The following is a 13,180-nucleotide window of genomic DNA, read 5'->3' as shown; positions in this document are numbered from 1 at the left end:
GTGACTGGAAGAGGAAAAGAAAAGCTTAATAGCGGACGTGAGCTTAAAGGACAATGTAAGAGGAAAGTGAGTTGCAGAGATAAAGAATGGGTCAAAATTAAGGGTGCATTCACAGGACTATGCAGCAGGGGGTAAGTAGCAGAGGTAGAGAATGGGCCAAGGTTGAGGGTGAGTCTAGAGAAGCAGATGGTGGTAAGTGACTGGTAGAAATGAAGAACTGCTCAAAAAAAGTGGATGAATCTACAGAACCACATACTGTAGTGGGTGTGGCTCGTAAAGAAATGGGTAAATATATAGGATCATGAAGAGGAAGGAGTGACTGGCAGAGATACAAAGATGGGCAAAGAGAATGGGCGAATCTAAAAAGCCATGTACTTTAGTGGGTGAGTGAATGAAAGAGATAAAGAAATAGGCAAAGAAATGGGTGGATCTATATGATTATGAAGGTTCTAGCCTGAGAGGGGTCTGAGGTCAACACGGACTCTCTCGTTGATGCTGCCCATGCTGATGCTCGGGAAAAGCCCACCACGTGGCAAGTCAATCTCACGCCGACCAATCATTTGCCCATTCCGCGTGAAGAATACCTGCAGGTTTAAAATTTTTTTACTCTTTTGCTGAGGCTGGCTCACTTGGGTATTTTCTTCAAACTGTATTCTTTGTACTCAAACCTGACCTAAAACTACCATCTCTTAATCTTGAATGCCGAGTCATAACAACAGATTAACACTGGCATGTGGTGTTACACACAAACAAGTTAAGGATGTAAAGTGGTAGAACTGTTACTTTCTGTCACTGAGTTATGTGATAAGCCACAAAGAATGAATATCTGGGTCAAATTGAGGTGAAAGAAAATAAGATCTGATTTCAGTCACTTGCAAGGCTTCCTAGCTCTTCAAGGGTTACAAGTTTTATCCATGCAGATATTCTGTTTAGCAGCAGACAATTTTATTCAACAGAGAGAAGCATTTGAGCCTGTGGAAGTATTGGCAAGTGACTTAGCCTACCTGAACCTTCCCAGCCACAGGAGGTGCTCGTGATCTTGACCTCTCCAATGAATCCTCCTCCTCATCTTCCTCCTCCTCCTCCTCCGAGTCACTGGTGAGGATTCGATTGTGGTGATGGTGGTGGTGGTGGTGGTGGTGATGGTGGGGATGCCAGTGTTGGTAGGGTGCCAGGGGGAGCGGCTGCTGGTACTGGAGCAAGTGTTCAAGAAGATCATCGCACTCCAAAGGCTCTGGGCTCTCTTCCTCCATGCTTCCACCCTCACTTCAAGAATAAATATATTAATAAATAAAATAAAATACGTAAGTCATCGTCATCTCCAATGCTTCATGCCCTCCCAACAGGATAGGCTTCAGGCTATTTTATCCTTGGGTACATTTCTTCCTTTTTCCTATCTTAAGCATACCACACTTCCGGAATAGCTATGAACATCTCTTGGTTTCCAAAAAACAAAAAATAATGTTGCAAAATGAATAACATAAATATTAAAAGGTTACTAATGCCATGAGTGGTTCATGAAAACACACCTTAGTACTGAGTGGATAATTAAGACAGACCAATAACTAACTTTCTTTACCAGAAACACTATGGCTCTACATCCTTTCCACAATTCTTTCCCTATCCCCTGCAAGGGAGGTCATGGACTGCTGGAGCAAGGCAACTTCAGCCTGCATTCAACTGCATTCACAATGTAAATGAACCTGGAGTTACAATTACTACTACTGCTAGTACTACTACCACTACTGCAATATGAGAAAATTTTCAGATCAACTATATATATGCAGCAAAGGAACATTAACAGGCATTTATCTTGATAATTACTGTGGACTAGAAAAAAAAAAAAACTATACACCACTAAAGTACAGCTGCCTCACCTGTCATAGTTACAAACATAATCTCTAGGAAAGATGATCCCACAGCCCATGACATCACCCTTGTGACAGCGTGGCCCAAACAGCGATCCCACTGCCGTCCCAGTGAACACACGACCGTCATCTGCGTGATAGGCAATGCTTCCCTGATTCCAGCCAGGATGTCGGTTCTTGGGGTACTTCTGTAAATGAGGATACAGAAGATATACCTCTTTCACCTACCTTGGCCCAGATTTTTCCTTTCCCAGCTTATTTCACATAGCTCAAAAGCAAAAAAAAAAAAGCCAGTGCTATGCACTACGTCCTTTCCATACCACTTCTTCGTGACTGGCAACACATTCTAGTGCTAACTGTTAATCCACTGTTACAGCTCAGCATTCAAGATGGAAGGATTGCAACGTTAGGCCAAGTTAAAGTAAAAAAGAGCAAAGTTAAATATACTTAAGCATACTGACTATGCAGGGGTCACTAAAGCTGATAATCGTTATGGGTTTTAGAATTCAAAGAGGAACTTACAGGTGGCAAGGAAATTTTAATTAAGTAATCATTTTGTAGTTTACTGTGGAGACTTAATTACAAATTCATCATCATCATGAACAACTAGGCCCTGCTCCATCTAATTCTTAAGACGTTACACCTACCCTTTTCGTGAGGCCAATGGTGATATAGCTGGAGCGGCCTGGGTCAACAATCTGCATCTCAAAGTAGTGTGAGGTGGTGTTGAGAGGGACACGTGCCTGCGCCAACCCAACATCAACAAGACTCTTTCCTCGGCCACAATACTCCAGCATCTGTTGGAGGAATGTAGAGGTGAACTCTTGGAGGTGCACAAGGAGAGGGTGGGCATTAGTTCCTTTAAACTCTCTCTAACTACAGCTAGTTGCCAAAATCCCATAAAGGATGATTAAGAACAAATCACCTCCATCATCCCTGTCCTCCAACTTCCAACAACCTTTCCTTCATCTTACACTACTCTCATTCATGTACACACATTTGCATGTCAACATTTCAGCACTAAAATCATGGACCTATACTGAATACATACTTTGGCTGTATCAATAAAGACTGGTGCAGAGGTATTACCAGAGGTGTTTTTATCATATGTCAATGTTCCTGAGGGATCAGATACAGCAAAGTCTGTTCTAATGTATTTTACGTAATCAAACAGTTCCCTGCCACAGCCTGCGATCAAACTTGCATCCTTCAGACAGAAGGCCACTCCTCCAGCCACTTGACTAATACCTCTGGCATGTTCTGGTCTCCACTCACCTGTCCATTGAGTCTGACATCATGCAGGGTGAGCCACTCCTCCTCCATTGAATCTATAGACATGTGTGTATCCTCATCTGGGGGCCAGAGGAGGTGTGGAATGAGTCTGACTGCATCCCCAGCTGCCGCCAGCCCCACACATGGGTACAGTCCACTGGGGGGAACACGTACCACTACACAGCCAACCTGTATATGGGAGTATATATCTATATATCTGACCTAATGTGTAAATTATAGTCATTCTAAGTTCATTAAATTATAAACAAAGATATCTGGAGCTGCAATGGATAAAAGCACTTACACATGTCAGTCTCCCACATGCATTTTTTGTGGGTAAGTGCCTTATCAAAGCACTTTTCCAATAATTCTATCTTATTTTCCTCTCCCTTCTGTCTACGTGTGACACTACTCTGAGTGACAAGCCAAATGGTTTCCTGTACAACAGGAAACCATTTAAAATGCTGGGTGGTAACCATATAACCAAATTATGGCACCTAGTTGTTTAGTGGGTAATTAAGGCGTTCTAATCAGATTCAGCCTGTGCAGGTTTACATCCAAGGGATGGTTGGGGTTTACTGCTCACATAATGCCACTCTGCGATGAGTGAGGCAGGTCACTCTCATCTTCAATAACAGGACCAACTTGCCTCACCCTGGACTCCTACACTCCTCACGGGGCAACACAGGATTAGATGATGAATGAATGAATGAATATAAATAGCAAATGAAACAACAGTTATAGATCACATTAACCTACAAACAATGCAAATAAGAGCCACAATGGGCAGAAGGGTTGACATATGTATATTTATGAAGGGACTAAGTTCAGAAAAATAAATTACAGAAAAATAAAATTAGGCCTACACATTAAGTATCAAACTCTAACTGCATATCTTATGGTGTACCTGTCCTATATATGGTCAATATGCAGAAGACACCAATAAATTAAAAAATATAAAAAGGCCCTACCTCTTTTCCATTTTTGGTGAAAAACACCGGTACTGAGGACGGGTCACATTCCGGAGACAGTTGCTCAAACTTCACCCCACATCCCATCCTGTCCCCTGCCACACACTTAGGCCCAAACACCATTCCTCGTGGACATGCTTTATACAGCCTGGGGGAGGACAATGGTTTTATGTGGCTGTTAACTCCTACAGTCTAATGACATATTAAATCTTATTCTTCCTATGGTGCTGGAGAGGGACATCTTCATGTGGTGCTCATGTGACTGGGTGAAGCTACCCGGTTATACAAACGTTCTTCAATCTCCTCCCTGTCCCCCAGAAGAAGGATGGTGGACTATAAAAGAAGGGCAATTCATTCTGAGGGATGTTCGGATAACCAGGCAGCTCCACCATCCTGCCATTTCAATGTCAACACATGGAAGTGGATACAGTAAATCAGTAAGCCAATATAGTATACTGTACTAAGCAATGAAAGTAATCACCTTAATCCATGGACAGTATTACCCTTTTTGGCTGTTCTTTCTGTTAACTTACACTGGCCCAGATTTCGTCCCTTTCCAGCATATTTTGCGTAGCGCACGCCAGAAAACACTACATCGCTATTGCACGTCCCTTCCATAGTACTTTTTCATTATATTCTAGTGTTAACCTTTTGTTACATATCAACACACATGATGGAGAGATGGCAATAAAGGTAATAATAATGACGATGGACAACAAGGGCAAGCTAGTCTTACCTGCCATCATCAGCATGGTAGCCAACACTATTTGCTGCCCAGCCTGGCAGCTTGTGTAGAGGGTACTTGGCTGAGCACAGACCTGAAAATAAGCCTTAATATTAATACTCTACCAGATGAAAGACCACTTAGATACTTTATTCTGGCCAATTCAAGACAGTTTAATTCAGATGAAGGAGAAGCTTAGTTTACAGTGAAACAAGACTGATACCATGCCAAAGATAAGAAATATATACCATAAAACATGTATCATTTATTCCTTCACAACAATGACATACTGTCAATCATGCACCTTTCAAAACCCTCTCTGTAACATGTATATTATAAAATTCTTTGTTGGAAATACAAATTACTTATGCATAACCTTTCCAAACACATCTTTCAGTCTCCATTACTCATTATTCTCCCCTGGCATTCCAAAATGACTCGTCATATCATTAAGCTACTGTACAGCGGACATCCCCACCTATCATACCGTACCACCTAACATTAAGCTAATAATTTTATCTTTTCTAACTTCCCAGCTATACCAGGTCATACTGTGATCATGCTTGTTTCACTGTCTTAACTTATTATAACAAACTGAAAAACATAATCTGTTTTATTAATTATTAGACAACAGTGTGCATTAAAATGATCAATACACTACATAGGTAAACAACTAATGAATATAAAAAGAGAGATTAACTCACCTATTGATATTGCTCCCTCCACACCCATGTCAAGAATCTCAATCTCAAAATAGCTATGTTCCAACGTAACTGGCATTTCCCCAACATAAACACCAACTCCTTCATCCTCTTCTTCACTGTAGCTATAAAAGAATCATACCCATCATACTAAAGTTTAAGAAGACACTATAATGAATATATATCTATGAATGCATTTTTTTTTTTTTTTTTTTTTTTTTTTTTTAATGCAAGGAAATAGGAACCAAGGGCCAGAAGTCCCGATCAGGAATGTTCTCTCAAATATCATACCATAACTTCTTTCATACAACAGGTATTTTAATCTGGAGAGAAATGAGAAAATCAGCTTTCTGGGTATCAATGGAACTTTGAATAACAATCTTTTTGTCATTTATTATAGAGCTAACTGCAGAAAATGACAATGAAAAATAATGGGGAACATAATGAAGATTTCCTTTACACAAAGAGTTAACGCTGAGTAATACGGTAAAGTTAAAGGAAGTTTGATTATTATTTTTCAGAGCAACATACCATCACCTCCTTACCTGAGTACATCGCCTTCTATGGTGATGCGCTCTGCCCGCACCTTCTGGTTGCCAGCCTGGCTGCCGGCAGGGTGGCGATGTCTGACAAAAGGCCACGAGGGGCTTACGTTATTGTACATGTCGGGGTCCGAGTTGCCCGATGGGGCCACCCCAAATAGCTTTTTGAAGAGGACGAAAAGGTTTGGGTGTACGCAGCTCAGCATCAGGCTGGCTGCATCAAGACCCTCACACCCCCGGCCTTCCTCCCCGGCAGCCACCGCTACTCAAGTTGACACTGCACACAAATAGTTATGGACTATTATAACATGTTATACTAACTGAATAGCTTCAAAAAACAAAATTCATTAAAAAAAAAAACAAAGTTTTTAAGAACAGCTAACAAGAGTAAGAGATAAGGTAATAAACTGCTACCGTACTTTACAAATAGCAGTAGTGAAAAAAACTCAATCTTTTTTCATCTCCCTCCCTCCCCCTACCAAAAAAAAGGGAATCACAGATATGAAGTCTGTAATGAGATACTCATTTAAACTTCACCACATCTTATAAGTATTTACTGAGACTGCCTTTGTCATTGAAACCCAACTTCTTATAATGTAAAAAAAAATAATAATAATAATCACTGAAACAGTTATCCAGCAACAACTGCTACCTACAATATACATGAAATATGTAAAATGATTGAAAAATAAAATAAACTCTGTTAAGAAATTCCTTTTGTTATTGCCCCTAAAGTATAATTTTACATTTTATTCATTTTTGGATAGAACAGCTGGAGAAACTAGTCCTGCTTTGAAATTGTGAATGTCAATGATGGTGCTGGTATGGTATTGCATCATTGCATGAAAATGGGTTATATTTATCAAGTGCAGTAACTGTGGAATATGGGCAGTGGCTATATGCTACAGTACACGTCAAAAATATAAACTATGAAATTGGACTGATAACAGGGTTTTGATGGCCTAAGTAGGAAATGTTTGACTAACCTGAGATAAAAATGAAGTGTAATAACAGGCTGTGGTATGGTTGGGTGGTTTAAATGAAATACTGACAGACACATCTAACATGCAATTACAAAATATGATTAAGCATAAACTAATACGCTGACCAAAACACCCAAAAATGCCCTTGTTTGTCGGTCGCCTGGTCCATGTTGAATATACTTACAGAAGCAATATATGGCAAATGTCTAAAGGTGGGTTTGGTGTGTCATGCTGTGGTGAGGTCCAAGAACTGTGGTATGCTGTGGGTTGTGTCTGGTGGTATCATAAGTGGCCAAACACGCACAGGAACCCGAGATCGAAGTGAAGGTGTGAGGCTGGCTGACTGCGCAGGCGCCATTACCTTACAATACTAGCTCCATTATCCTTAAATGTCAGTTTAATTAAACTTCAACACGATCACTGTTTCACATCATACCTAGATCACAATTTTCAGCAACAGTAATCACCAGTGCCAGCAAATAAACGAATGTTATTGCTAGACCGCTTCTTTGTTTACTTTCTACCAGCTGATTGTGTCACGCAGAGCGGGGCATTAGAGAAAACGTTATTTATTTCATCATCAACTTAGTTATATAACTGCCTTGAGTTTATGTGCTACGTATGTTTTTCTGAGCATTTATTCACTTTACTTAATGTTACTCATGTTTTTGAGAAACAAAAGGCCTGATTATTATTATTAGTGTCGTATTTCCATACAGTGTTTGTACAACCATTTGTTCAATATAATTTTGCTACATATAGGTCTATGCATCAATGTGCCAAGCTTAGCTAAAATCGTATGTTTCATTTATTCTGCTAGAACCCATACACCCGAGTGTAAAAAATTATATAGTGAAAAACCAGGGACATTTACATGAGAATCATCGAGTTAATATACGGAGGAAGGCTGAATGGATACCTTAGATGAACTGATAGATGAGAGTGTAAAGCATGTGGAAGGAAGAAGAAACCGAGATGATTTTGACGTTGAGAGGTTGGACCAAGGTAGAGACCCAAAAAAAGATACATGAAATGGTCAGGAAAATGCAGGATGAAACTACAAAACAAATAATCATACTAAAGGGCTTAAATACTACCATTCACTCTCAATTATGTGAGCAGTAAACCCCACCCACCCCTTGAACTTATAAATAGGGAGAATAAGCTGTCAAGTCTTCCGGACAGTACTAAGCAACACATATTTATTTTTCGTCTGCTATGTTCAAGATAACAAAAACAGAACTACAATAAATGAGGATAATGACACACAAGTTACCAAATACTCGTATAATCAATTCTTTGATCAAAAATAGTGTCTGCCACACAGGGCAAATGCATAACAATTAGATGATCACATGGCCTTAAAGGAAATACAATGAGGATATGACTAATAATTATTCATATTATATCTTTAAACAGATTCTGTAATAATAAATACATTATCCTTCAGCCAAGCTCAAGGCAAGAGTACCATAAAGTATCATTTAACTACTGAAAAGGGACTCTGATTTCTGAAAAGTCCTTTTTGTAGTTAAATATTTAGGTCGGTGCTGTGAATACAAATATATACAAACATGGGCTTTTGTCCTTAGATGTCTTCCCTTAAAAACTGGTACTTGAATTATTCTGATGCACAACTAGTACTTACCAAACACTGAGGACAGCTTCATAGCTTTTGAAAAACACATTCTAAAGACTTCAGTATCAAGAAAACCTCAACCCCTTCAATCCAATGTTGTATTTTTCTTATTTGTGCTACTACCAAATAATTTTATTCTACCTTGGACAGACCTCTAGCTGGGAAGGGGTTAATGCAGTACCTACAGTAACACCTGCTCAAAAAAATCTCTCTAGAACTGAATACAACTGTCTGATAGTAGCAATATCAAAAACATGTCACTGGACCGAGATGATTAGCCTGCACCATATGCACATGATGCATGGAAGTTGGTTGGGTGTGAAGGCACTACCTTAACTGAGTCAACCCTCATCCAAAGGGACCAGCAAGACTGACTGACATTCTTATCTCCAAGTAATTTTATTTAGTTTTTGAACTTGAGAAGTTAGTTATGTTCTTCATTAATTCTTTCTGTATCTGGTGGTCCTCTTAATCTGAATATAATCATCTGGTGGTGGCATGAATAAGCTACAGGATAATTTTTAGAGTGTCAGGCCCTGTCGGTGGGGGATCCCTCAATTCATATGCTACAAAAATGATTCTCCAGTAATCTAAGTCCCGTTTTTTTTTGTTTTTTTTTGTTTTTCCTAGTTTCCTGATTACAGTAGTGCTGTGAAAAGAACACATGTTGGTATAAAACTCAAAGATGAGATATTAAAAGATCATGGAAAGTACAATATGATAATGTTACAATAACAAAATGAATTTCAAAAGTAAAAATTGTACTGTCTATAGAAGTATTCTGTCACAAAGTACAAAAAAATCACAATTCTAAATTAAACAACATTCAATATGGACACAAACTGGCACAGGAAAATAGTACCATGCTGAAGCTACTAACTTTGGATTAAATAAAAATCAAGTAGTGCACAAGGTGAAATGGACCAAGTAGGCTAATCATGAAAACTGGTGCAATTAATAAGAGGACTACTCTAAGGATTATAGTCAGTCTCTTCCTTCAGAAACTATATAACATAAAATGCATACCGGTTAGTTATAACTCTAGTAACCTGGTCCCTGCTTCTAAACTCTGGTATCAATACACCTGATGATGAATTTTACTACTATGGTGAAAGTACACTGTCCAGGGAGAGACACAAGTTTGTACATTCTATTCACAGTACTAACCTAATGAGGGAATCATGAAAACAAAATTATTTCCCCTAGTTTTGCTACAATAGTCACCCATGTTACTAAGATAATGTAGCTTTACATAAAATTACAAAAATGCTTCATTCCATAAAATTTTTTTCCAACCCATGACCAACAGTTAACAAATAAAATTCCTATATTACCTGAATATTCTCAAGCAGTACATAACAATAATGATAAGAAACAGGAATTTATGAACATTATAAAAACCACTTCAACTTGTTTTCTGTTGCTTAGATCCTCATTCCTGCACAAAAGCAATGGATCCATTTGACCACCTCCTAGGTCCATGGCTGTGGTGGCATACACAACAATTGCAATGAGTAAATTGTACAGACTATGCAGGTACTCGGACTTGTGATCTTGGCTTAGTTCAAAACTGATATTGAAGTTAATAGTTTCTTTGTGTTTATCTGTATATTACATGTTCTAATGGTATAATTACAAAGCAATACAGTTCTATGAAAATAACGTAATACAATAAAAAGTTATTACGGCCTGCCACTTTGACCTTTATGCATCCAGTGGAACTATACACTGCAGTAGTTAATAACTGTAATTCAGTACCTGTATGTAATCTAGGAAGAGGAATTTGTGTTCATGTAAGTATATAAATATTGCAGAATCTATATTGCACAAAGTACATATCTTACAGGATGCCAAAATGAAATTACTATTTGCAACTGTTATGATTTTTCAACCACATACCAAAAGCTGACACGAACAGCCATGGGACAGGAAGAGGCTTACAAAAGTAGAAACTGTAGATCACACATTAAAATCACTTTCTGGAAAGGGTGATAAAAAAAAAAAAAAAAAAAAGGGGGGGGAGAGGGAAGTTGTGCAAACAGAACAGACACTCAACCACACAGCCCTGCAAGAACACCATACCCAAACTCTGATGAGCCTTCCAAAATTGAACCCTTAATATTTTTTTTATAATCTGTAAACAGCCAGTACATAGACTATTTACTTTAGCAATTATGATCATCAACATACAGTGTGTGTACTGGAGTTGCAGATCATTATAAAGCACCTAGTTTGACCATCCAGGTTTACGGCTGTTCCTAAATAATGCAGCACTAATGACAATGAATGTTATTCTTGATTGCAGTTTTCTACTGAAAACTAGTCTTTGGCCATAATCTACATAAAATTATAAAAAAAATAAAAAATAAAAAAACCTGGGAAGTAACCAGGTATATTATAAAGCTACTTCTCAAGCAGGAATGGGATAAATGAATAACCTGTTATTTTCAAGCATTCCACATAGTCCATCAACAACTGCATTCATCAAAATAAAGTAAAACTGACAGTAACTGCAAGCTTTTCCAATCCAGATATTTTGCTATGCCATGGCATACTTTCCAAACGACTTGCTTTTCAAACATCACTTTCTGTATCAAATGCCATCCATATTGCATCACTTGTTGAACTCGCATGATGTAAATTTTTGTCCACAGCATTACTCAGTCTGTCAAAGAAGGCTAATTCATCTGGCCTGAAATTGTGTTTCATACCCATCAACAGGCTTGCACTTACAATTTTCTTAACCCAAGATTTTTCTGGGAGCCGAAGACTACTAAGAGAGGTGTCATAGGTTCCTAATTACCTTCATCATTTGATTTCTTTGCTTGTCTCTTGATAAGCATGAGAGCAATCTCATCCCTGAGTGCATCACGCGCTTTCTGGTCTGGCAGTGGCTGGACTGAGCGCAGGCCATTGACAATGTCCTTGGTCTTACCGAAGTATATCTCATTTAAGGTGTTGCGGATCTTGTTCTCCATGTCTTCCACCATACGGCCTATGTTGGCAATGTGTGGGTGTGACTCAGACACAGGGCAATCCTGTTCCATCTAGAGAAAGAAATGCATTACATTATAAGTGAATGATACACTCACCCCATTAATATTAAGTACCGTAACATGGGAAAAACAGTATAGGACAAGCTATAACATTAAATAACATGGGAAATAACTGTATAGGACAAGCTATACTGACTATACTCCTAGTGAGAATTATTTCATCAGCCTACAAAACAAACTGCAGAACAATTTACATTAATGGTTGCATTTTTAATACTTTCAGACTCCTATTTTCATTCTCTGCTGATTAAAAACTCCTGCAAGAGAATGCCACAGTTTTTCTGCCCATGAGTACCAAATGATTATTCTTATCTGTTTGTTCCTTTCATTTATGCCTATCCTGCTTTAGAACTAATGTATTGTCCCCCGAATCCAGTAATATACTTTTATATTTATTATTTTGCTACTTTCTGACAATTTTACTTGCTTTAGGAGAGGTGTTTCATACTAAAGGCCACACCTAGCCCCTCCAGTCTGAAAAACCTCTCTGAACTTAACTCTTCTACAGATAGCAAAATTAATCAATTGTACCATCAGGGTAGTACCATACCATACCTAGTAGAAACAGTTTTAGCCTCAGGTTCATCTGAGACTTGAATCCAGAGGGCTGCAGAATGAAGCTGCCTTCTTCTGCAGCCCACCATCCTCCTTTTGGGAAATAGGGAGCAGATTGAGGGATGTTTGTATAATCACCCAGTCATATCTGCCACCACATGAAGGTGTCCCTCGCCAGCACTATGTCATCAGAGTGAAGGGGATAAGTCACGAATTCAGTGAACAGTACTAGAGAAGAGTGTTACCTGTCTGGTGAGAGAGCCGCCAAGGTTCATGGTACCGGAGCCCTGCTTATTGGTCTGGAGCCACAGCATCGCAGTAGAGGTGAGCTTGTAGTGTGCTGACCGCCCGCTGGATTTCTCTACCACTTCCACAACATGGATACTGTCCCAGCAACCTTTGATTTTCTTGCTCCCATCACCTGCCTTCTTGATCAATATCACACCTGCAATATGAACCTAAACCTAACAAGTACTCATAAATTCAATGACTACAAGAAAAAAATTAATGTCAATTAACTAGTGTACCGGGTATAAGTATTATCCATTTACTGAGTAGGGTAGTACAGTACCTACATTATATACAATCAATCTGACAGTACAGTCATGGACACCGAAAGCTGGACACTCAGGGGCTGAGCTGATAGTCTATTTTTCTTTTTCGAATTTCCACTAAATCTTCGTACATTTGAATCGTACCCCCCATCCCCTTCCTTCCCTCACCTCTCTGTCCTAGCCATATGACCCGGGAAGGCTGGTCATTCCCAGGGGAAAAGTGGTCACTCCTCACCTCTCTCTCTCTTTTCTTCTCTCCCTCCTCCCTCCCCCATCTACCATCTCTCTCTCTCTCTCTTGCTATCAAGCTAAACC

At 39.1% G+C, this 13,180-nt stretch overlaps 2 protein-coding genes across 2 annotated transcripts in view; both read right to left on the bottom strand.

Moving 5' to 3' along the window:
* Window positions 1-449: 449 nt before the first annotated feature.
* On the bottom strand, window positions 450-6,284 carry LOC145406101 (SPRY domain-containing protein 3-like). The gene is made up of 9 exons (XM_080277299.1): window positions 6,082-6,284; window positions 5,540-5,661; window positions 4,848-4,929; window positions 4,112-4,259; window positions 3,144-3,329; window positions 2,516-2,665; window positions 1,878-2,056; window positions 1,005-1,266; window positions 450-584 (listed from the first exon to the last, which is right to left on the bottom strand). The coding sequence occupies exons 1-9, from the start codon at window positions 6,282-6,284 to the stop codon at window positions 450-452; spliced, it is 1,467 nt and encodes a 488-aa protein (XP_080133425.1).
* Window positions 6,285-8,349: 2,065 nt separating this feature from the next.
* cpb (F-actin-capping protein subunit beta) overlaps window positions 8,350-13,180 on the bottom strand; it is a 9,708-nt gene continuing 4,877 nt past the window's right edge. Inside the window, exons 4-5 of the mRNA XM_080277389.1 lie at window positions 12,557-12,756; window positions 8,350-11,747 (exon numbers count right to left, since the gene is read on the bottom strand). Of these exons, the coding sequence (XP_080133515.1) occupies window positions 11,496-11,747; window positions 12,557-12,756 (452 nt within the window). The 3' untranslated portion in view covers window positions 8,350-11,495. The remainder of the gene's footprint in view (window positions 11,748-12,556; window positions 12,757-13,180) is intronic.

The sequence above is a fragment of the Coenobita brevimanus genome, chromosome 69, assembly GCF_032717465.1.
Source record: "Coenobita brevimanus isolate Jiangsu-jjx chromosome 69, ASM3271746v2, whole genome shotgun sequence".
NCBI classification, from domain to species: domain Eukaryota; kingdom Metazoa; phylum Arthropoda; class Malacostraca; order Decapoda; family Coenobitidae; genus Coenobita; species Coenobita brevimanus.
Note: the sequence above shows the minus strand (reverse complement) of the source record. Positions and strands in the feature narration are given on the sequence as shown.

Bases quoted from the DNA above. Each gene is read 5' to 3' on its own strand.
- LOC145406101 (XM_080277299.1), bottom strand. From the start codon at position 6,284: ATGCTGAGCTGCGTACACCCAAACCTTTTCGTCCTCTTCAAAAAGCTA. The intron at 5,662-6,081 runs GTAAGGAGGTGA...ATTCTTTTATAG, and splicing joins ATAGAAGGCGATGTACTCAG to CTACAGTGAAGAAGAGGATG. The intron at 2,666-3,143 runs GTGAGTGGAGAC...TTCCTCCAACAG, and splicing joins ATGTCAGACTCAATGGACAG to ATGCTGGAGTATTGTGGCCG.